General features: G+C 43.3%; 1 protein-coding gene across 3 annotated transcripts in view; it reads right to left on the reverse strand.

The window, feature by feature from the left end:
* Nucleotides 1–21,960, reverse strand: part of bahcc1b (BAH domain and coiled-coil containing 1b) — a 66,519-nt gene extending 44,559 nt beyond the window's left edge. The window contains exons 1-2 of one of the 3 annotated variants that reach the window (XM_056365258.1): nt 20,114–21,960; nt 7,943–8,274 (exon numbers count right to left, since the gene is read on the reverse strand). In XM_056365258.1, the coding sequence (XP_056221233.1) occupies nt 7,943–8,114 (172 nt within the window). In that variant the 5' untranslated portion in view covers nt 8,115–8,274; nt 20,114–21,960. Of the gene's footprint in view, nt 1–7,942; nt 8,275–11,829; nt 12,171–19,919 lie in introns of those variants that run through there. The other 2 variants (XM_056365257.1, XM_056365256.1) reach the window with 2 other exon arrangements.
* Between the last annotated feature and the right edge of the window lie 4,009 nt (nt 21,961–25,969).

The raw sequence follows: 25,969 nt of genomic DNA on the forward strand, positions 1-25,969 counted from the left end.
AGTAAGATATACGAACACACACACACACACAGCGGTGAACACACACGTGCACAAGCAGAGATAAGTGCACACTCACACACAAAAGACGTTCCTATATTATGCATGCACACATGCTTCCAAACATTACAAAAACACACATCAAAACGACCCGGAAAAGACAGTAGGCGGTTATTAAAGAGACAAGAGAGAAAAATAGAGAGAAGGAGAAGAGACACTTTACCAGCAATCAAAGACAGAGAGGAGAAGAGACAGAGAGAGAGAGAGAGAGAGAGAGAGAGAGAGGGAAGTAGAGGTAGAGAGAGAGAGACATGCAAAAAAAGAGAGTTTGCTTCTAATCAGCCTGGATCCAAAATTTAGACAGGCACACACAGAGGCACAAGCAGTCCCAGTAGGATTAGGACCTCGGCACCGTGTGTGTGTGTGTGTGTGTGTGTGTGTGTGTGTGTGTACGTCCCACGAGACTGATTAGCCATGAATGACTGATGACGGATCTTTGTTGTTTTTTCTTTTCTTTTCTTTTTTTTTCCTGCTCTCTCTCGCGCCCGCGCGCTCTTCTCGTGTTTTCTTTCTCACTACTCTCAGCTCGGGCAAAAAGCATGGGAGGGGATTCTCACACACACACACACACACACACACACACACACACACGCGCGCACACACACACACACACACACACACAGATACATACAAAGCTGCACACAGCTCCATGTATATTCAACGAAGGTTCCTGAATATACTTAATGCTTTCATGTGTGTCACTGTGTAACGATCCATGCTGTTCCACACAGCTGCTTCTCTCTTTTTCTTACTCTCTTCCTCCCTCACACACGCACACACACACACACACACACACACACACACACGCACGCACACACAGAGATATGAACCTATTTCCTATTTAAGAGCACATTAGCTGTCTTTCAGACCAAATATTCAATCTGTTAAATCTGTGGGCCAGCAGCAGTGCGCCTCAGAAAAACTTTCAGGAGGCAGTGCGGCCACTCTTTAACCTCACCTCCAGATGAACCTACGGCCCCCTCCATCCATCTGAGCCCCTGACAGCAAAACAAACTGGACATAGACCCGCCTGAATGGAGGCCATTACAATATGAATGAGCCAAACAGAGCTGAAATGAATCGAATAGAGAAACCAAAACACAACAGACGAGAAAAGGGACCCGGCTGAGTCGAACAAGTCAGCTCGAGTGACGATGAGTCAGGCGTAAATGTGACCCTGAGACGGGTAAGAGACCGTCTCAGGTGTCGGTTGCCGCCGTGATAAGGGTTGCCGTGGTTGCGCCGCCTCGCTTTACGGTGTGCACTTTCAGGGGGGGTTGGGGGGGGGGGGGGGGGCAGAAGACCTGTGGATGTGGCGAGACTGTGACATCATGTCTGTCCCCCCGCTAAGTGATGTCACCTCTCTGTCACGTCGCGTAAACAGGGGATTGCCTTGACCCCTCTGAAGAAGTGGAAAGCCATAAAATAGCGGGGAATTATAGTGTCTGCAAACACACACACACACATTTGTGCACACACACTATTTCTTTTCACATATCTCGTGAGTTTTTCACACATTCATATCGTGAATTCCAGCCACAGCAGCCACATATTCACATAAAACACCTTATAGAGCATTTTAAATGAACACACACACACACACACACGCACACACACACGCCCAGCTCCCCCTCCTCCTGTATAGAGTAAGAAGCTGTTTTAGCCTTGTGTTTTGCGGGCTGTTTAAAATGTCATTTTTCTCTCCTTTCTCAGACTTCAAAGGCGCCGCGCTGAGCTCTCACTCCCTCTTGCCAAATCCTCCAATCGTTTCTGATTTAGTGAGTTGGCCATGGGCCGAGTAGCACCGGGACGGGCCCGTTAACAACCGGCCGAGTGGTGGGGAGAGGGGGGGGGGGGGGGGGGGGCAAGAAAGAGAGGGGGCTATGGGGGAGAAACAAATGAGGCAATGTGGAAAAGGAGAGGAAGCAGGCTGAAATTGAGACAGAAATAGGAGGAGTGCTGAGAGAAGCTGGTCTGCTAACAATGCGAGGAGGCGATGGGTGTGTGGGGAGTTCGGCAGAGATGGGAGCTGGATATAAGAGGTGGGGGGGATCGATTGAAAGGAGAGGAGAGAGAGTGAAGGGAGGAGAGAGAAGAGTGGGGAGGAACAGGGCTGTGAGGACGAGGAGGAAGGAGGGCTGGAGGACCACTCGAAAAGCCGAGAGGAGTGAAGGGGAAGTGAAAGAGGAAAGCAGAAGGAGAGGAGGACAAGGAGGAGGGGAAGGCGAGCATGTGGTTAAAGAGGAGCGAGGAGGACGGGTGGAGGGGAGGTCTTGCCAGTGAGGGCCAGAAGAAGAAGAAGAAGAAGAAAAACGGGGAACAGGAGAGGGAGAAGAGAGAGAGAAAAAAGAGAGCACATGGACACAGGAAGTCTGGCGCTTGCCATTCACATGCCAAGTCATCAGATGGTGGTGTGTGTTCACACCCCGGAGATGTCGCAACCAAACGCACTCCACTCCCTTCAAATCACTGCTACCGACAATAAGCAGCTGTTCACATGTTGGATGAGAGTTGGAGATGAGACAAAAGTCTTTCTGTCGCTGCAGCAAATGTGCTTCAGAACAAATGCAGTCTTCACTCAAAGCTCCGACATCAAAAAGACTTTCACTTAATATATTCAAATGTTTTATCTTTCCACTGATGTGACCTTTTAGACAGCTGAAGTCTGGGTCACAGTTACTCGGAGGTCAATTTGATTAGATACAGTGAAACATTCAGGAATACATTTAAATGATGTGCCATAGTTTGCTTGAAATATCAAAGCATACACAAGAGTCTAATTTGTAATGGAAATGCCTTTAATGACTTTGCTGGTTTTACTTAATGACTTAATGCCTTTAATGCGTCAACAAATTTCAAACAGTCAGATTCATTTAACTCATTTCTTTGGCCTTGCTGAATATTTTATTTGAAGTTTAGATAAGTGCTAAGTGCTAATGCGGGTGTGCTGATAATGTATGCCTGTGGATGAAATCCCCTAACCCTAACACAGACTGAAAATCACTGGTTAAGTGGATTAACTCCATCTAGATTCAATGGGGTGTTTTGACCTGGTGGTAGCTTGTTATTTAAATCACTGTTGGATTATTTACCAAAACTAAAATATGGTTATTTTGACGCAGTATTAAACACGATAAGATCAAGTTTTACCTTAAATATATTTAGTATAGTTGTGCAAAATGATGTGGATGTAATGTTAAAATTACATATTATTAACAATCAGTGACAAATAGTGCTGAGCTCTTATAGATTATAACAGTTTGTTAAAAAAAACTACTATATTTTAGTTTGTTTAAATAACCCAAAAGTAAAAGAAAAGATAATAATGACGGGTTACAACAGCCCATTGTCTTGGGTGGTTTTCACACGCTTTGGGTAAAATTGGCGCTACATTGGTAAAAACTGGGTTAACTGAATTGACAGTTTACTCTCTGCCCCTTTATCACTGCGTCCAATCACAGCTCGGCTGGCTGCAGCCTCCACCACCTGTCTCCTCCACACAGGGGGTCGTCTTGCGCGCTGCACGCGGGATGTGCTCCTTGTACCCTGGGTACCATTGGTGAGGTGAGGGGGGCCGGGTCTGTCAGAGGCTCACCCACTGCTGACTCATCTCACACACACACACACACACACACACACACACACACACACACACACACACGCACATACACACACAGAGGCAAGCGTCTCCTCTCTCTCACTTTCACTCAGTCTCACTCTTGAGAGGCAGCGGAGACGCCAGGCTGAGGAGTCGGGGAAGACGGCCAGTGGGTGCTGTCAGGCGGTGGTAATCTGACTGGATTACCAACCAGGTGGAAACATTCAGCCTCTCTACTCCCTCTACTCCTCCTTCTCCTCCTCCCTCTCTTCCTCTGCTCTATCCATCTATCATTTACATACTCTTTATTTTTCATTTTTCTTCCTTTCTTTTAGGGCTTTTCCTCTCTTGCATTTGAACATAATCAGCATCCTGCACACACACACAAATACATATACGTACTAACTGCAGACTTCTGTATCTCCAACACTACGCACACAACTTCCAAACACACGTACACACGCACAAACCCATCATCCTTTCTTTCCACGTCATGCCAGTTTGTGTGTGCATGTAGAAGGGCGAAGGGGTGTGTCTCATCAGTGCCACTTTGACGCTCAAAGCCAAAGCCGAGAAACTTCCAAGAGAGGAGAGACATTGCTGACAGCCACATGATGAATGGACAGGGCGGCTACATGTAGCACACACACACACACACACACACACACACACACACACACTCACTCACATCTACTCACATTTATAGCAGAGAAACGCAGAAATTCACTGCAGGATCTTGTGCTTCACTAACAAGACTGAACACAGGGAGAAGAGTGAAAGAGGAAGAGGAAATGATGGGGATGATGAAGGACAGAGAGGAGAAGAAGAAAAAGGTCAGGAGATGAGGCCAGAGAGGAAGGATTGAGAGAAAAGACGGAGAGAAGTTGCAGGGAGGTTATCAAGTCTAACCCAAACATCATGATTATGGCTTATTACTTTTTCAAAGCACAAAACACAAGCGGCTTATGGTAGAAACCCTGTCGCTGTGTGTGTGTGTGTGTGTGTGTGTGTGTGTGTGTGTGTGTGTGTGTGTGCAGCTGTGAATGTGTACACACATGTAACATGAATGTACGCTCTTTCTGCCTGTATTACTGGGTCACACACACACACATTCTCTCTCACACACAAACACACACACACACACACACACACACACATACAGTCATGTAAACAAAAACCGTCTGCTGTCTGGGAAGTAACACACCTGTTCAATGACAAGCTCTGCCACGCCCTCCATAATACTGCACACCTGTGCTACTGCGGGGTAAACCCAACCTTAATCACACACACACACACACACACACACTTGCACAACTACTGCCCAGGGGCTAACATCACAGAAAAGGGAAGAAAGAAAGAGAGAGAGAGAGAGAGAGAGAGAGAGAGTAGAATGAAAGCAAAGCAATGGAACAGGGAGGGGAGAGAGAGCAAGACAGACAGAGAGAGACAAAGGCTTTCCCACTGCTCCTATCAGTAATCTAAACGTCTGTGTAATATCATTGTGGGGTTTTATCAAATGGGGGCTGAGTCTTATGGCGTTGGTATGCGGCTGTCATTCCATCACCTTGTCAAGCGCGACCATATTCAAGCAGACACCATGCTGATCTAAATAAGAGGCTTCAGCAAATTGATGGATTGCAGGTTTTCCGGGATATGAAGAAACATGGGGGGAATGAGTTTTTTTTTTTTTTTTTTACTTTGAATTTCTGTAAGTGATACACCCAGTTTGGGCTTGTGAGAAGGTAAAAAAAAAAAAAAAAAAAATGTGTATGTGTGTATGTGTGTCTCTCTTTCCAAAGATCTGAAACAAACCCCCCTCATTGTAACCCCCCCCCTCCTGCCCTGGTATGGCCAACCCCACATCATATCTACCCCCTGTGCCGAGGCCTAGGGCCAGGAATACAGCTTTCTGAATCTCTAAGGGGGGCAAGCACAAAGGTAACCCCCCATCCTAACCTTCCCAGCAAACACACACACACACACACACACGTACCCCAACCCCCATCCCAAAACAACAATCCTCTATGCCCATCATGTCAGTCAAAACCCCATCAGGGACATGCATGGAGAGTCTGGATATCTGGAATCTCAATACAGTGTCATGCACCTTGAGTCCCAGTGAGAGGCCCTCTTGAATACATTTCAATAGCATTATCACCATGCATTACTATGCTTTTTTTTCCTTTCAACATTACAGAATCATTTTAAATTGGGACCATAATACATGTCAGCGAGGAGCAATATCAGTCAGAGTGGAGAATAATCTGTTTAAATGGTTCTGCAGGGTGGACGTGTGTTTGTTGAAGGTTTTAAAATGACATGGTCTTATTTTTTTGGTAAAATCATTTATGTCAAATTGAAAGGAGACATGCAGCTAAATGTCTCATGAAATATCTCAAATATTTTATCAATATAAAATAAATTACACTGTATGAATAAGTGTATAATATATTTAGATAAAGTATAATGTCGAACTATAATTATGTAAATTATTAAATATGAATCACACCATAATGCACACATGTACTGCAGAATAATACATAGTATAATACATTTAGTACTTATTACATTCACAATAACATTTTTATTGGACACACAGATGATTAAATATGTTACATTTCAGAATATATTTCCACAATTCCTAAATTATTAAAATTAATAAATAGAATTACTGTACTATTAGGATAGTCCTACATATATTGTTACATAATGATGGGAAATGTATATACAGACATAGATACATGTTCCACTTAGGGTAAAAATGGGCTTTGTAACTATAAATGTAAATGCTCTAAAGTGAAAACAGTCATGAAGGCTGTGTGAACATTCCTGAAGTTGCTAAAAATATTATTGTTTTTCTAAATCAGGTTCCCGGTATTTATAGAAATCTTACACCCGAACCAGAACCTGAAGCTCGGCAAAGGTCAGAAACAAAGTGCATCGAGCTCAATGCGTTGACTTGAAATGTGGAAATTAAGTATTTCTGTTCAGTTTTTTAACAGGTAAAATTGCGGACTGGACGTCTGCGTCGCTTTTACCGTTGTGTAAAACTAATGAATATGCAAATAAGTGGAGACAGAGGATATGTGGATCCCACACACAACAGAGGGTCTCGTTCATAGGCCCGAGTTTCAGCGTGTGTTTAAAGAAGCCGCTGCATTTGCAAATGATAATTAATGGGATTTCTCATCGGGCACGTTCACGTTCACCCAGTGAGTCCAGCACCTTTACAGACAGTGTATGATTTTCGAACGGAGCCTCTTTCTTTCTTTCTTCCTCTCTCCCTCCACACACACACACACACACAACCACACACACACACACACACACACACACACCTTCCCATCCCCCCTCCTCCCCTATTGAGACAGGATACCAAAGCTACTTGTTAAATCTAATGCATGCACTGTCAACCCATTCGCACCCCGTCACGTCCCCGCTCAATATAGAAACCGGATTTTCTGGTATTACCGGCACCTCTATTAGCCAGACCCCCCCTCCATACCCCCCCCCCCCCCTCCACTGCGACCCCCAGTTTGTTACCAGTACAAACCAGCATGTGCCCCCGAACCCAGCACCTCCAAACCACTACATGTTCCTGGAACCACACAACCACACACACATGAAACACAGAAAACTGTACAAATAAGGGTAGAGCTCTGCTAATAGCTTTAATTTATTGTTTAATTGGAAATATAAGCAGTGGAATTACCCAGTTCTAATTAATTAAATCAAATGGCAATGATTAGTACTTTACTAATTGATGAAACCATATAAATGTATGACAAGATTATGCCACTGGAAACGCCTAATAATCCCAGTGTGATAAAGGAGAATAATCCTGGAATAGTTTTAAATACTTGAGAGATTTAAAGTCTAAAACAAAAAGGAGGGAGTCTGTGTCGTAAATTTCAAGTTAATCTAATTTCCAAATTTCCCCTTCTCTGTTTCACATTTTTGCTTCTACGCAAGGCTGAAATACTAAAGTGACAAATTATATTTATTTTTATTATTAGGCACAGCAAGCAGCTATATGTCATAAACAGTTAATTAAATAAAGTAAAACATAAAACTCTTTAATACGCCTGTGCCTTTTTTTGATAATTTCTAAATGGCCACAAAGTCTGAGTAATTTCCTTCCACAGTAAATTCTAGTTCGTCCCAGTTTCAAGGTTTCCCAAGTTTTCAATATGGAGAACATATGCTTCAGACAAAAGAGAGTAAGTGATTTTTTTTAACCCACGCTTGTCATTCATACACAGGAAAAGAGTTACATTCAAAACTGACCTGAGTGCGGAGCCATGGAGAGGTGGGATGAATAGTATTTCCCGGGCTGGAAGTGAGCGGGGTGCTGCACGGAGCCGTGGCCGCCTGGCGCCATCCGAGACGCGGCACTGTGAACCAACGCGCTCCGCTCCGTCAGGAGGTGGTGCGGAGGAGCGAAATCTCGGCTTTCCATCCCGGCGAGAACCGATAAATCCCAAATCCAAAGTAAAATCCGGAGGCACCGAAGGTCTCAGGCACCCAGATGCAAATAATCCCTTTTATGAACTTCGGGCTCCCCTCGCATTGAGCGGAGTTTTGGCTTTGCAGGGTAGAAACTGAGTCCCCGTCATGTCCTACAAAGGAGAGAGCAGGAGACACGTCAAAGCGCTGACAATAATGAGCCAACCAGGGATGTAGTGCTGAAGAAAAGGCTGAACTGAAAGACAGTCGCTGCTCATGTTTAGACAAACAAGCAGTATTTACAAAAAGCAATTTGAAATTCGCAAAAAACGCTTCAAAAGACCAAATTTACACTCCACGTCGCTACTTTATGTTACGTTTAACGTCAGATTTAACGTCGATTTCTGCCAGCACAGGAAGGTGAGTTAAGTCAGTCCTGCAGATGAAAAGGTGGGCGAACTGACTTTATGTGGATTTACTCTGCACTACATACTTGGCCCCAACAGAGGAGTCTTTGCCCCCCTCCTCCCCCTCATCCTGTGACCAAACACGATGCAAATAACGCACACGGGAGCTTTCTTTATCAGCGAAAAGAATGGAAAGGAGAGGGGGAGATTTGGCTCAGGTACAAACAAATGATGCATATACAGTAGGTACAAGAGTTCACAGTGGTAAAAAGCTTTTCTCGATGAAGGACGGGCTGTTAAGTCTTTAAACTGAACAAGGACTTGTCATAAACAAGCTGGACCTCGGAGGCTCTCGCACTGAAATATGAAGAAACCCATTTGCACAAAGCAAGAAATGCGCAAAAGCAGTTTTTATCCTAAATCATGGCGACTAAAATCTACTCCCCAACCTGCCCGGTCCCCATAGTGTCCAAAATCAGAAAGAAACACACGTCTCTGCTGTGATTACTGGCTGTTGTTTATGTAAATTAAGTTTGATTTCTTTCAGCTGTCATAAAATGTGATCCCCTCTACTTTAACACGTGGTTGTGTCACTTTAGTGGACGAGGGTCTAAATTTCCACGATTTAAAAAAAAATGCACTGAAACATGGGATCGATGTGAGATCAAGTTGCCATACACACACATTTATGTCTTGGATCAATGGTGTTTGTTGTATAGCTTTTATAAATCTAATCTGACTTCACAGCTCTCTGGGTTTTTTAAAAATGTATTTTATAAACTTGATTCGCCTTTAATGTTTGTCATTTTATAGTTTGCACCATCGTGACCAGGATTCTTATTTGTAGTGTTGCTCATTAATGAAAACTATTTCTATTAACTCCTACGGAGTCAGCAGCAGTGGCCCTCGCCTCCTGACAATGGCAAACACCATGCATCTCCGCTACATATAGAGTATATATAGGCTACACTGTAATCACAAACACAAATCAAATCACCTTTATGCTCCAGTGCGAGGGAGCGGGGCAATAAACAGTGAAATAGACTAGGAAATCATTGACTTTATATGTATGCCTCATAGTCCAGGTCATTTACTTAAATAGGACTCCCTGTGACGCTCAGATAGGGAGAGCTGGGTGCCTGCGTTCACCAAACACACCTCAGCAGTCCATCTCTCAGGCCTTTCAATGCATGGCACGTCCATCTAGCGCTCTGTAGATGCTGATAGCACCTCCCAGGAATCCACGATAAAAGAACAAAGAAAATATCAAATGCTCTGGTGGACCAGAGGCTTATGAAGTGCATAAGAATATAGGCTGCATGAGCTCGGATATTCAAGTCTCCTTTTACGCACACACACACTCTCTCTCTCTCTCTTTCTCTCTCTCTCTTTCTTTCTGACACACACACACACACTTGAGCGCTGCTCAAGGACTCCCAACTTTCAGGAATTGTGTTTGGGGGCTGAAAAAATATCCAAAGTTTAGCAGCTCTGATAGAGCCTGCAAAAGTGTTCGTGAGTGTGTGCGTCCAAACACTCCCAAGCATAAAATATCCAGAGCATGCAAAATGTCAAAATGCTTCCCATAAGAATATTTTTTTGCCCAAGCTGCAAGTGCATTTAAATAATTTAATTTCCTTTTTGTTTGTGAGAACCACGTTAACACTTTTGACCACATCTAGTCGACAGCAGGGAGAAATGAGGGTAAAAACAGGAGAGGAAGGCAGGCTACTGGAAGCGCACTGGGAAGGCAAAATGGACTCTCTCCTGTCCCCTAGGCTGTGAGAAACAATGGCCCTTCTCTACGGGACATCAATCATAAACCACTCTCTTCTGACATTTGTCTATACATTTTTCAATTTTTAGGCCGTAAACACACGTCCTCTGTGTTTACATTCCACGTCAACAGAGAGCCACTCAGGATACATTTAACAACCTGAATCTAAATCCCGGGTTATCGTACGCCAAGCAAACACAACGACGTGAGCAGATCGCGCGTAACAGTTTGGGAAAATGATCATTTGGATCTGCTTTACTGTGTCTGTCTGTGTGTGTGTGTGTGATTGTGTGTGTGTGTGTGTGTGTGTGTGTGTGTGTATCTACGTGGAAGGCGTTCAGACTTCCTTCCACTTCAACCAGACTCCCTCAAACCCCATACACACCTCCCAAAGACACACACAGACACACACCTCTTAAACACGCGCGCACACACACATACACACGTACACACACACCACCATCACTGCCCTGCAAAGGGTCAAACTATCGCCAGACGAAAATCCCCCTACAAAAGTAACCAATAGCCCACTGGTTAAAATGACATTACGTGAACTTCGCACAAAAGCAGCAAATCCGCAAAGAATTGTGTTTTTCACATCTAACGCAGCTGATGTTGCACAAGAAAAAAAATACAGGTTTTGCGCCTTTTGGACAGAAATCTATTAAATCGGAAATGTGTGGAGGTTTGGACAAAAGATAAAAAGGGAATTAAAAGGCATTCACTTTTGAAGTGGCTCGGGTTCGGAGGCCAAGTCATTGCCTTCAACAATTTTGCAATAAAGTAAAGTCTCGAGGAATAACCGAGGCACTAAATCCGGACATTCAGAGGCCAGCTAAGCAGGAGAGACAAGCCCGGCCGAGCCGAGCACAGCCCGGCGTCTGCACAGCCTTCACACCGAGGGAGGAAGCAGGGAGCACTGCAGTTTGCAATAAACCTCTCTGTCTCCCTCCCTCTCAAACACACACACACACACACACACACACACACACACGAACACACGCACAGTAGGAAACTAACAAAGAAATAATCTACAATTTATAATCTATGAAACTAGAGGCGTGAGGAGGCGCTCTGAAAAGCGAGTGGCTTTGAATGGTCCTCTGAATGAATTAGAAACACACAAGTAATTTGGCTGTGAAGAGAGGTCAAATCAAAAAGTGACACACATATCGCCCACAGCTCAGCCCTCCACACTGGACAGGAGAGGAAACACAGCAGGCTGATTACTTTAAATAAATCCTTCAAAATACTGTCAAATCCTCGTAGCATTGTGTTGCTTTAATGCAAATATTACAATTACTAAAGAGGGGTGTCTTTAGATTTTTATCCTGTAATGTAGCAGTTATATCAGCTTTTATTTTACTGCTGACTTCTCTAAAGGTATGACAGTGAAAAATAGCGAAGTTTTTTGAAAAATAGATGCATCCCAATTTATATAAAATTCAGATCAGCCTCTCCTGTGCAGCATTTCAACTAAAATCGACATCCAGTGCCATCACTAAAGATCAGAAAACACAGCGATAAAATAATTTTCTACTTACTGGTAAGTTATATCCATTGCATGGCGAGTGGGCTATAATGAAACAAAAAGTAGAAAAATATTCAAAGAGAAAATCCCCGAGTCGCAGAGAAGAAACATGTGGGATTGATTACATCCTATGCTGCTGCAGACTGTGGTGTGCAGTCAGTTGAGGTATGGGAGAGACGCATCGTAGAAGTTCAGGCTTGTAGTGGATCGAGGCTCGTTCATGCAGCCGGAGACTCAGACACGCCGGGAGGAGGAGGAGGAGGAGGAGGAGGAGAAGGAGGATGAAGGGGTGTGTGTGTGTGTGTGTATGTGTGTGTGTGTGCGCGCGGGGAGGGGTGAACGCGTAGGCCTATTGGTTTGAGAACGACAATGTGAAAGCGTGCCCGTGAGGCGCTCCCCCACCTCCGCCCCCACCCTACCCTACCGTACCCTTTTCCTACACACCCCACCCCCGCCTCCACCCACCCCTCCTCGACGGTAAACACACGCAGCTATTGGCTGCCGCTCGGAGCCAATGAGGAAGCCGCCAGAGCCGCGGAGCGAAACGGCGGGCGTTTGATTTGCAGCCCTCGGCGCACTGCGTGCACAAGCAAATGCGAGGAGACAGGCGGCACAGCTCGGCGCTGTTCAGTGTGCAGAGAGGAGAAGAGCTGGAGCCGTGCAGCGCTGCCTGCACTTTCTGATCACTGGTGGAGAGCAAACAGCATCTAGCCTATTCTGTGTGATCCCACTGCAGTTCAGTTCAAATGCTGCGTGTGCGCTGACTATATCGTTATTTTGCCATGTGACAGCGGTGATGTGATAGTTTTATTGATGCTCCTTTAGGGAAATCCGCTTTTTTTCACTCGCTCCACTGCATGTGTTTTGCTAAATAAATCCTTACTAGAAGAATCGGTAGGCATATCTGATTTATTGAACATGTAGGCTTTGTTTGCTATACAAGACATTTTTCACACACATGCAAAACCACATTAAGATAAGAAGTTTGGGACCTATACTTAATCGGTATCAAGTTAAGTTTGATATAGAAAATGTGTCCACTGGGACACTGGGAGTAAATCTAAAGGAGGATTTTATCAGATTTAATTGTCTGCTCCACCCATAAAGCAAGTCCCTGTTTTGATCTGGACATGAACATGCATTTCATCTGTATGATCTCACTTAATCCATCAATATGCGACATATAAAGGAGTCTGTCATTTAACAACATTAGAAATGACACTTGGACGCAGATAGGCTAATATGGGAAAAGAGTTAGCCTAATAAAGTGCTTTATTTTATGTGCATTTTGGGGGATAGTTGAGAAGAGTTACACGTAAATTTAAATTACATAGGCCACAGTATATTCTGTGTTTTCTATTTTATTGCTGTTATGTCTATTTACCTGCCTGTCTCTGTCACACACATACACAAACACACACACACGCGCGGGCAAATTGAATCACTGCGTAATTTGAAAGCATTACTGTCCTCGGGGTTAGCCTTCCGCACGGTTCACTAATTTAGCCAATTAAAAGTGGAAGGATATGGGCTTGTGTGCTTCCATGTCGAAATATATGAGCTGCTATAGGCTGATATTCACGTCCAGGTTTGTTTATATGTGGATGCAAAGGGTTAAAACTCGGGGCTTTGGCCCTACGAGGCTCCTGATTGGTTGGCAAGCTGCCAGCGTGCTGTCAATCACCGAGTGTAAACAAGGCTCTGATTGGCTGCTGGCCAGTCCGCACTGGGCTGCCTGAAAAAAGCAATTACTGCCCCTGCGGTTTCAAGGCGGCCCCGCGCTGAACGATGAAAGGAGATAAGGAGGGGCGGTTTCAAGGCGCCCCCCACGGCGAACCCCGTTGGCCCCAGAGCAAAAGGAGAGTCAAGAGTGACTAAATCAAAGGGAATACGGTAAAAGGGGGGAAATTACACGTTGTATCAAATGTAGAGGGTAGATTCGCGGAATGGTGCAATAACAACTTTGTGTTTAGAAAATGGAGGAGAGAACGGCAACACGAACCGGAAAACAGCTATTGCTCTGCTGCCAGGGAGCTGCTTTTCTCTCAAACACGGAGGGAGAAAAGTTTTTGGCGACAAAGGAGACGGTGGAAAGAGAGCGATAGGTCTGTTAAGACACAAAAATATAAGACTTTCTCACATAATTGTTAAAACAGCAACAATAATAGATCGTCAGTATTCGGCTCTTTTTGTGCTGCTTCGCCTAAAGTGTAGACTAAAACTTTTTACTGCCAACTGTTTGATAATTAAGTGGACATTTCCGCTTTTACGCAGCTGCTTAAACGGTAGGTCAGTTATAATAATAAATTAGGTAATTCATTGTTTCTGAAAGTGGGAGTAAAAGAAAAAGTTGGTGACGTAAATTATAGTTTTTTTGTATTTTTCAGTACAAAAAAAAAGTAGAAAATCTGAAAATAAACATGAAAATTGTAAATGAATTTCGAAAATTTTATAAATTATCTTACAAAAAATAATAAATTGTGAAAAATGTAAAATATAAAGCCTACGTGAAAACATGCCTAACTGATGGTTTTGTTACGTAAAAAAATGTACAGTGTACAAATAGAACTAAAATAACAAAACAATAACAAAACTTACAGGCTACATCATCTGATATAGTCTATATATAGCCTACATATTTTTTCCTGATATGTCCATAATAGGCTATATGTACATGGACACATCAGGAAAAAAAAATCAGGCATGTGGCTGCTTGTAAGCAAAACCTTACAGCCTGTATGTTTTTGGGCTGAACTTGTCCAAACACATGCACCTCATAAAGTAAATGCAGACTGTTCCAACTGATGTCCCTTTACATTAAAACAGACCCTCTCTTGCTTTGGTCCAGCCCCAAACAAAACACAGTGGACAAAGGAGATCCAAGCTGGTCCTCAGCCGATAGATAGCTTATAAATTGTCTGTTCGCAGCAAAACGAGACTTTCATCTATACAGTGAAATTAATTGATACATATATAATTCAAATCAAATAACGCCAAAGCGAGCAGATTTATCACGTCTGTAATTAGATAATCGTTACCCTCTTCTCCCATTTACATAGCAGCCTGCATTCCAAAGCCCTGCGCTCTCCAATGGGCTTCAGCCACCACACACACACGCACACACACACACACACACACACACACACACACACACACACACACACACACACACACACACACACACACACACACACACACACACACACACACACACGTCTAGAAACATCTCAAATGCAGCCGTATTTTGAAAATTCCCATGATGATGTATATTTTAGGAGCTCAAACTTGCTCTACGGCCAACAAGATACACGTGAATCACCATTTATGCGTTAGAGTCCATTAAAATGACAGAAAAATAAACGTTTGTGGAGTTGTGGAACTCATAAGCTGGCGTTTGACGTCCATCAAAATATATAGGCCTATAAGTTTTCTCCTATACTTATCTGTACAGCCACAATAAGAAGACAAAATTTGTAACTTCTTTTTTTTTTTTTAACGGGCTTTATGCTGCTTCCAGCAGCTTGGAGAACCAAAGCCAGGATATGTCGACACAGGCAATACAGACAGTAGCCTGTCTATAGAGCCTATTGTAGGATATATATTTATTTGGAAATGACTCGGGTTCCCTGGTCTCTCCCCCAACAGTGTTGTCCTTAGCACTAATGACAGAGGGACAATAAAGAATGCTGTTCCGCAGCTCACAAAAGGGGTCCGCCACTTATAACAGAAATCTGCATTTAATTTATTTAGTGACAAGGAAAAGCCTTTTATAGCTTGATTTTTATTGGTTCTTTTTCACTTAAAAGGTGGGGGTTGGGTGTGCGTGCGTGCGTGCGTGCACAGATTAATGTGTGTGTGCGTGTGTGTGTGTGTGTGCGTGTGTGTGTAGAGAGAGAGAGGTAGAGAGAGTGAGAGAAAGCATAACACACACGCACCCCAGCCTCCTCTGGTCAGTGTGCCAGCGCGAGCTACCCTATACGGTGAGGGAGGGGAGGGTGGGGGGCGCGCGGATAATTAATGCGGATTGACTGATTGCTCTTGAAACAGACCGGTCCTGCGCGCGGATTGTCCTCGAGCAATGAAGCGTTCCTGACTGACACTTTCCACCTTCCCTTCTTCGCTTCCTTCTTCCCTTTCTCTCTCTCTCTCTCTCTCTCTCTCTCTCCCTCCCTATTTCTTCCCTCACACTGGACCCGAGTGCGTGACTCTTCCTCCGCGGCGAGGAGCCACTCATCCCGGCCGCTTTTCCTGCCGTCCAGCCCGGCCATCAGAGGCGGTTTGTTCCTTGCTGGTGGCGTCTGTGCAACACTGTGTCAGAACTGAATAAATCTAAAATGAAACGAATATATAAATAAAGCTTACGAACAATATTTAGCGGTTAAATTCAGATTTTGGTGCTTTTGTTTCCACCTACAGGCTGCAGGCTATATTTTTGCACAGCCTGACGTGGTTAAGTTCAGTGTTGCTTTTGTGAATATGAACTCTGCTGCAACTTCACCTCATGAAGAGTTAAGTCTCCGTAAAAAAAAAAGGTACATAAGCTATTTTATGCACATTAAAAGTGGATGGAGTGTGTTCAAAGTGAGTGCTATACGATGCAATGCATCCCCTACATTAAGTGAATAAACTTTTGAACGTCTAAACAGGACCACATTAAAGAAAAGCATAATTCACAGTCAACGGGAAACACATTGGCGAGGCTGGTTTTAAATGAGGTCCAAATGGAGAGCTGTCTCCACGGGAGGCCCTCCATACGGGGCAACCATCCTATTCTCAGCAGATATTTCTGATAGCGCTTTAATGATGAGAATTTCCAAACAGGGTCGTTCACCAGGGAGACGCCCCGGCTGTCTAAAGGTGGTGCAACCCCATGAGACAATAGAGCCATATTAGAGTAGAAAAGCATGAGAAACGTAGCGCTGCCAAGCTTTGGGGCTATGTTGTGAAAAACAAGGCTGTTCTGTGCGCTCTGGGCGTGTAGCAGCGGTGATGTGGGTACATCGTTCAGAAACCCTTTTTTTGTGTCGGTGGCCAGACACACTGTAAATATCAACCCCAACAAACAACAATGCCATCCATAACCGCTCAGAAGAAGAAGACACGATGAAGGCAGAAGCTGAGTGGACACAAAAACAGCATGACCTTTTCTTCTCTGTATGCGCAGGATAGATGCTGCTATTTCTGATCATCCTGACAGATAGGCTGAAGAGGAGCTCGGGTCAGGAAATGTGAAATGGTTGGCATGAAGAATAAAACAAGTTAAAAAAAAAGAGGCTCCACTTCTCAATCAAAACGCTTTAAAAGACCAGAATTATGGAGAGAAATTGTTGTGCCATGTATTACTAAAGGCACATGTCTGCAGACACCTTTAGATCAAGAGGATGATGGTGCAGTAGAAGAAGATGATGATGATGGTGGTAGTGACGGAGGGAATAGTTTGGGCACCAAATTAGTACCTGACACACCGCCATATATCCGGCTCTAACCACCACCAGGCCTGTATGGAAGAGATGAAAGCACCAGCATCTATTTATGGGCCATGAAAACACGCAGGTGGAGGCTTTAATTATCATTACCATTGGAACATAAACAGCCATAGCGTGCCGTGCTGCCTGTGTTTGCACTGTATAAGCTCATGTGTAGTTTTGATTCAGACACAGAGGAGAATTGAATCTTAACAGCCGCCGAAATGTTGATATTATACACGCAAATAATGGGATTAAATATAACGTGTTTTTAAAGTGTGACGGACCAGTTCACCTCAATTTGTGTATTCCTCTCCCAAGATTTCTACAGCACTTCCTGCTCTGTCAAAATGCACACACAGGCTGAAAACGCTGAAAATGAAAGACATCTTTGTGTTTTTCTAGTTGTTCCAACCATTGCAGGAAGATCATAGAACACGTATTGTGAAACTGGAAAATGTCTAAAACACAAAACATCCACACACACACCAAAAAAAAAAAAAAAAAAGTGAAGACGTGTTTGAGCCATAGTGTAATACTGCGCATCTCCAGTGTGGGTCGTGGGGTCAACAGGTCACCTCACCTTCTGCAAATCATCACTCAATATTTCAACTAACGCAATCGATTCTTTAAGCAAAAACAAAGACTTATTTTGTAACAAATGTCTTTGCATGACTCATAACGTTCCCAGTAAGCCACAGCGTGTTTTAGTGGAGCTCCAGTAACTGACTCCCAAGAAGAAGAAGAAGAAGAAGAAGGAAAAAAAATGGATTTCAGAAAACTTTCAACACAGAGAAAAATAATTTTGATATTTAGTCATCCTGCCCTCTTGCAGACGTTTGCTCAAGCACGCTGGTCATATTTAGCGCATATTGTTGAGTAAGGACCCAAAGCACCTCATTGCATCTCGTCTCTGCGCCTGGGTCGTCTCTCTAAAGAAAACCGAGTTGATTTTGAATTTATAGTTGACGCTGCTTGTCAGACTGAAACACTTGGAACTGAACAGCCTGCAGCGTCAGACAAAGTTAAACTTTGGCTGAACTATAAGCATCAGTGTGTCCAATCACCACTGCATGATCCAGAAAATAACTGTTTTATCACATGAATGATCAGTACATAGTAAATTTGTATTATAACAAGTTATAATATTTAACAGTTTCTACTAAATTTATCTTCCACGTGCCTGCCCAGACTGTACCATTACTATTTTTTAGCTGATTCAGGGTAATTTATTTAATGTGTTGCCCCTGAAAATGAAATAAAATAAAATAAAATAAATGTGTTTTTTTAAGACAATACAAACCAACAATAATTGTGTGTTTGAGCGATGAGACAAAGAAGTAAAGCAGGTGTTTCATGTAAATTTTCCTTCACTGGACACTGAAGCTGAACAGTAAAACCAAGAAGTTTATTTTCTTTTCTGCAGCGCGGATGTGGACGTTTAAATGCAAAATCAGGAAACTTCATAGCGTGAACATTTTTATTTAACTTGATTCCTGCAGAACACAAACCACAACTATTCATAAAGTGGACATGTGACTGCAAGTCTGCAACAACTAACGCCTATATATAAATAAATAAATAAATAAGGACATTGGCCCATTACTGTAAAAGCAAAGTAATGATTATGTATGTATATATGATATAAATGTGAAAGACTCTGCACCAATATCTGAATCCAGAATCGATCAACTCTATTGTCACTTTATCAAAATCAGTCAGAAATCAGAAATGTGACCTGGAAAAGACGCGTGTCAATCTCCCCTGGATGACCATATGTCCAACGGTGCTGCCTAAAGCTTTCAGTGTGTGTGTGCGTGTGTGTGAGGGAGAGAGAGAGATAGAGAGAGTGTGGGAGAGAGATAGAGATAGAGAAAGAGAGAGAGATAGATAAACAGCAACTCAGGATCCTTGCACAGTGTTACCGAGTAACATAATATAACGTGTAACCCTGACAAACGGTAACAGCCAATTCCGGAGCGACTAAAGGGAAATGTACTTTACATGGCTGAATCACCGTGTGTGCCTGTGCGTGCGTGTGCGCCACTATATTGGCACATGCCCCCCCCAGAGGCCCCAACTGACAAACCCTCTTACATTAACTGTATATTCAGTGTTCAAGAACGGGATTAAGATTTTTCACTCATAAAAACACGCATCAATCCACATCAGTCCGTGACATCAAGCAGTTGGTTCACACTGATCCAAGACAAAAATATCTGCGCGTGTTGGAAGCCTTCAATATATTATACTGTATCTTACGTAGTTTCTCGAAGTTTTCTCGTGTTTTAGTCGTAAAGGAAAAGTATCCTAAACCGCACGACCACTGCCCGACTGCCTGTCCACACACACAAATAAATATGTTTAATAAACAAATAGTTGTTTTTTTTCTTGGGGACACTCTGGAGCCTGGAACCACGAATCAAAACAGCTTTAGTGCTGTTAAGACTAATCCCAAAATCAAGACTTTGTAAACTTCATTGTATAAAAACAATGTGAAATTACAGCGAATTATACATAAATACATTTAAAAGATTTAAAAGCTCTCTCTGAATACATCGCACTGGCAATGATCAATGATTAAACATACGAAATAAAACACCTCCCCTATAAAACACACACAAAATAAAACACCTACCTATAAAAGGACCGTCTTCATAAAGCACAGATTTGTTTTTAAGGATATAAATGGAAAAAGAAACAGACAAAAAGTCTCTCCTTTCGCTAAACTTGACAACTCGAGGAAGAAAAAAAAAAATCCTGCTTCTACACGCTGTATCCAAACCAACGCGCATTCAAATGTATGGACTTAAATAGCGCTGCGCTTCTTACACATTACTGTCGCTCTCAGCTGAATTTATCCACCGAGGGGTTTTCCCGACTACAAGCGCCGGATCCAGTTGATGTGAGTCTCCGTGAGGCTTTATAATAGCAAATTTATGTCTGGATGACGCGTCCTCTCTCTCCCACAATGGAGCTGACATTAAACAGAAAATCGATGGAGAAACTCTCTATTTCTCTCTATCTCTCTCTCTCTCTCTCTCTCTCTCTCTCTCCCTCCTATCCTTCCCATGCACTCCCTCGTCTTGTCTCGGAGAGCAGAAGTGAGCTTTCTTGCATTTTCAGTTTTGTTTTTTTGTTTTTTTGTTTTTAAGGGGGGAGGGGGCAAAGGAACATCATCAAACATGCTTGTGAGTTATACTCATAAGAAATACACCCACTTCCATCCCCACCAACAAAGATATATCTTACAAGTAACCTACACTTAAGACACACACGCACGCACGCACGCACGCACGCACACCCCCTTTTCTGACCAGTATTGTTTTGTTTGCATTTGTGATTGTGCTGGACCGGATCTATGCATGAAGGTGAAGGAGGATGAGGAAGAAGAGGAGGAAGAGGAGAGGAAGGCCTATAACTCCTTCTACATGAGATTTGCACCAAACTGGCCCCTCGCTTCCTCCAGAAGTTTTATCAAAGTGAGCTACGAGCTTTTGGGCCATCATCGCTCTGTCTATGCACCGTGTGTTAAACATACACCCGTGATGGAGTGGAGAGGCAGGCCAACCAGCCAAACTGCTCAGGTTTTATTTACGGAATAGTTCGAGCCCGAAAAGGAGCAACCAGCTTTGCTCTGGAAATCTAATTGATATTTGTTTATAGTGGCGGTTGTTTGTCAAATGATAGGCCTAATTACCGCTTGGAGGTCACACTTTACCCACCTTTTTTTTTAAAATTCACCACTGGCTACATCAATGCCTGCTATATATAGCTGCTCTCCCGAGTTTCAGAGGCATTTTGTTGTGAGGATGAGCGGCCGGCCCAGGCAAATACTGCCATGCGCACACGGCTTCAATTGTAAAAGCTCTATAAACATTTAGCACAGGCGTTAAAGAGTCCACGGCGTTTCTGCGAGGTTGCCCCGCAGCCTTTGATCAAGTCCAAACGGTCCAGACAAGTTTGTGCGTAAAAGTGAATTTATCTCCCGTTCTCGGTCCACAGAGAGGGAGCTGGGTCTGCTTCGCTGTGTCGCCCTGCACTAAAGACACAAAGACATGATTGCAATCAATCCTGCAGTAAAAAGAACACAAACAGAGTTTCCATTCGGGGAAGGCGGTTCACTGATAAAGCGGACACCTATGCTTAAGCAAATCAGCCGCAGGTTGGAGATGAATGCGGAAGAAGCGAAGTCTGCGGCTTGGAAATACTCGGAGTGATAATTGCGGTGGTTGTTGGAGTCTCCTTCCCAAACAGGACCTCAGCCCCGGCTTTCTCTTCTTCTCCCCCTGCAGCCCCCACTGGCTGCCCCCGCGGGTCACCGCTTCAGGAGCACCACGTCACCACTTTAACCCCTGCATCGCCGCGCCCGGGACAGAAGCGGGGCCGAGAGCTCTGAGGGGTTGTGCAGGGGGAGGGAGCGAGGAGAGAATCCCCTAAATTGGGGTGCTGGGACCTCCAGGCGCCCTGAAGGGCGGGTCCAGGGGGTCTCCGGCAAAATGAGGAACAGGTTTCCTCTCAATTTATTTCAATTCGCTGGAAATTCAGCCTGCTGGAGCTCATATTAGAATAACTGCTGTAATTAGTCTTCCTGGGCTCACTTATTGTTATTTACTCTGTACAAGCTGTGGTCATAAATTTAGAAAGCAACATTTCTCTGCTTTTTCAAATTTCAAATAAAGCAACTCAAAATCTTTGCATAGTGGGAAAGTGAAGTTTTGAATCTCACTAAATATACTTTTTTCCATCTGTACAGTCTATAAAAATGATTAAAGTGTTTTTTCATATATACCAAATTGAGCTTTTTCCAGATGTTTGTGTTCATTTATGATTTGTCTTCCCGATTTTCTAGCAAAACAAAATGTAAATTATTAATGTTTGCAGCCAAATCAAGACTAAAAACTCCCTAATAACCTAAATGCCCTGATGGAACAACACGCTCACAACAGCATGCAATGGCCTACAGGCATCCTCGGGTATGAGGTCAATGAACTGAGCTGACACATGAAAACTTTAGAGTGACATCAGACATTTCCATCCAACAACAAGAAGTATTCTTCACCACCAGCCCCCAACAGTCAAACCCACCTAAACACACTCAACAAAGTTCAAGCTAAATGATTCTGTTATGATTTTTTCCAAACCATTGTGTTCCTCACCAGCAGTGTTGAAAAATAGAAACTATTCTCAAGAACAAAAGCAACAATACATACATAAATCCTTTCAGTATGGTTTTGGCTTTGCCTTTGAAAGGATTTATGGGAAGGGGAAGTGGGAGGGTCACAGCAGACCCCACCCACCAAGGAACGTGACCTTTGTCTGTCTCTGTAATGGCCTACTGTTGCATTGTGGGTCAGGCAGTTGGTCTATTTCATTATATATCATGTTCTCATTGTAGTTACCACCTGCTTAAATTAAAATTCCAAAAAACCTCAACATGCAGTTTTGACTTTTTTTTATTTTATTTATTTTTTTATTTTATTTTATTTTTTACAAAATTACATTTTTATTTCAAGGAAAATCAAGTCTTTCCGGTTTTTACTGAATTCAACCCAACCACGACCACCATTAAATATCATCAAAGTCATTCAAACAAACCCAGCGTTATTGTCCCGCTCTCTAAAACCTCATAATCAGAACTTTTCCAAGAGTTCAGCCTGTTCTCTTTTCTGTTCATGTCTCTTCTCTCTTATTCATTTTTTAGGAATATACAGCTTTTGCAACAAATAATTGTCACTTTTAAACGCTTTCAAACAGCCTCTTCAGCTTTATATTTCACTGAACATCTCTAAATTCTTTAAGAAGACATCAGTTGTTTTTTTTTTGTTATACTTCCTGCCATAGTTGCAGTGACTCAGTTGCTCTCAGCCAAAGCTTCATCTGTTTGAGCAACGTGCATGCAAACTGACCTGAGATCACACTCTTAAATTGATGCCATCCACATCCATCTATTTCACCTCTGATGAAGGACAGTTCTGTTGCATTCAGTCAAACCAGCACCTGCAGCCTGAAATCATTAGAGGGATCTCAAACAAGGCCAGTTTACAGCGAAACCCCTGACCAGTCCGGGCCCTCTCTGCTCCTCTGCCTGTGTTGGGTAAACACACCTCACTGAGATGCTATCAGAAGTGTCAGCTGGCTTTCACTCCTGGATTCCTTCTCTTACTCTGGATATATGTTGCACCTGTTACAGCAGAGATATGTCGTGTGGCTTTAAAACATCTAAGCAGAACACATTCTTTAAAAAGTATCATATTCTAAGTTGTTTAGCAAAATGTCACACTTTATGTCATTACGTTGTAAACACATTTACGCAGGAAACATCTGTAATGTTCATTACAAAACACAGCAGCTGCAGAAAAGACAATACTTGTCCTTTACAACATTTGGCGTGTGTGTTTCCGACAAGCTTTTAAGCCGATCATGATGTTGTACACATATGGCAGTATTGATAAACGAGGACAAATGTTTGAGATTTACGTGATGCTTCTCATTTGCTGTGGTGTAATACAGTTGCTCATTCTTAACCCTGTTCAGAGACTTCTTGCCTGCTGCATGTGTGTGTATGTGGACCCCTGATATTTACCCCTGTGTGTGCATGTGTGGATGTGTGCGTGTGTGCGTGTGTGTGTGTGTGTGTGTGTCTATGTGTGTGTGTGTGTGTGTGTGTGTGCTTGACACAGCTGCGATAGGTTAAGAATCAGACATTAAACCTGTCTCTGGTTCCAATTTGAGGCCAGCTCCTCTTTGGCAAATGGAAAACACTTCAAGGTGCCACCGGACCTAAAGATGGTGCCGGTTTCTACAGTTTACATGGTCATGTGATTTTTGGAGGGTGTTTGCCCCAGAGGCAAGTGCACTGCACATACACACACACACATGCCTTCACACACAACACTGCAAAGAAACACACAGACACACACAGTCCTCCAAGTTTATAGAGGCCCAGTGACCCCATAGGTGAGCATAGCTGCATAACTGAGACAGCCACAACAGGGTGAGCTAAGAGAGCAAAGCATCCTGGGATATGACTTCTTGCCAAAGCACTAAATTCTTTCATCTTGGCTCTCATATTGTAATGCATATCAGTCATAAAAGAGTGTTACATCACCAGACACACAGTGCTGCCTTTATCTTGAATCTGCCATGTAGGTCTTCATCTCTCCATATGAGTTATGGGGTTTATGCATATTCTATGAAGCGACATTAAAACACAGTGTACTAAAGTGACAAACAGAGACATCTCTTAAACGTCATGCCAGGCCATTCACCCCTCCACGCCGTCCTACATCCATCCTCTTCTCTCTAAGCTTTTTTTATTGCAGCTGCTAATGCAGCAGCCAGAACAGAAACAAAGCTAGCTTTGTGACCCCCCCACTCCCCTCCTCGCTGTCTGCTGACGCGTTTGCTTGTTCTCCATGTCACCCCCTAGCCCTTGTTCCCCTTCCAATCTTTCACTAAAAACTTCTTTTCTTCCTTTTATAATTTTTTCCCCCCTTCCCTCCACATCTGCAGCAGCATCACGCGGCCTGGCATGGCCGGCCCGGAGAGTCATGTGATCTCCACAGTGGCTGCTGCCTGGGAGAAGAAAAGGGAAGTGTGTATCGGAACCGTTTCTTGGCCCAGCTGGGAGGTCAGAGGTCAACTCAACGCTGATCCAATCAGTACAAACCACAAAAGGGCCGACTCAATTTTACTCTGTCTCTTTCTTCTCTTTTTGCTTTTCTCTAATACTATCTTTCCTTTATTCTTTGCTTTTTGGCCTCTGGTTTGACCCAAATGTCTCTTTCTGAAGCCTGTGGCTGAATGGACTTAGAGATGTGAAGATGGAGTTAGTAAACCTAAACATCACCAGAATGTCAGGCGCTCCACCACAAGAAGGCCCAGAGCTGGACGTTGACTATCCAGGAAATAAGCGCCATTGTTCAAATGGCTAAAAGAACCAAGCTTCATGCCTCATAAAGAGTGTGAAATTAGAAAAAGATGAAGGTACTCAGACAACACAGGACTTTGTTCCTATCACTATGATTTTGGGTTGAACAGATTCAAACATCAAAAACATGCACAAGAACTTGGAATCAAGTCTCAATCACTAAAAATAATAAACCATATAGGCCTATATAAGAAGCAGTGGTAGAAATCCCAGCTGTGGATCAACAACAAAACTTTAAATTAACATTTGGAAGGACCGCCGGCGGGAATGATACACAACTCGATGATACACGAGCACAATGACACAACCATACAGTGTGTACACAACTCTAGTGTGTAAAGTTTGTACACATGTGGCATATCTTTGGAAAGCTACGATTCTTGTGTTTCGACTGAGGCAAACCATTTCAAGATACATTCATAACAGCAGCTACAATCAACGCCTCTGTCTGACCAACAACTAACAAACAATTAAAAACTTGATACAACTCACCTACGAAGTATCACAATCCTACATCGATCGATAAAACTCGACAAAAAGGTATTGTAATATTGGCAAAGGTCCAGTTAATTCAGTCCAGTAGAGTATTTTAATCGAAAACACATTATTCCATCGATAAAAACACACGGACCGCTGCTGCTTCATTTCAAAATCCCCCGGTAGACAGTTGAGTTAGCATGTAAACATTAGCACATAGATATAAACATCGCGGCTGCACTCTGACCTTTCGGCTCTTCTTCTATGGTGTTTTGCGC

This window comes from Seriola aureovittata, chromosome 21 (genome assembly GCF_021018895.1).
Source record: "Seriola aureovittata isolate HTS-2021-v1 ecotype China chromosome 21, ASM2101889v1, whole genome shotgun sequence".
NCBI lineage: Eukaryota > Metazoa > Chordata > Actinopteri > Carangiformes > Carangidae > Seriola > Seriola aureovittata.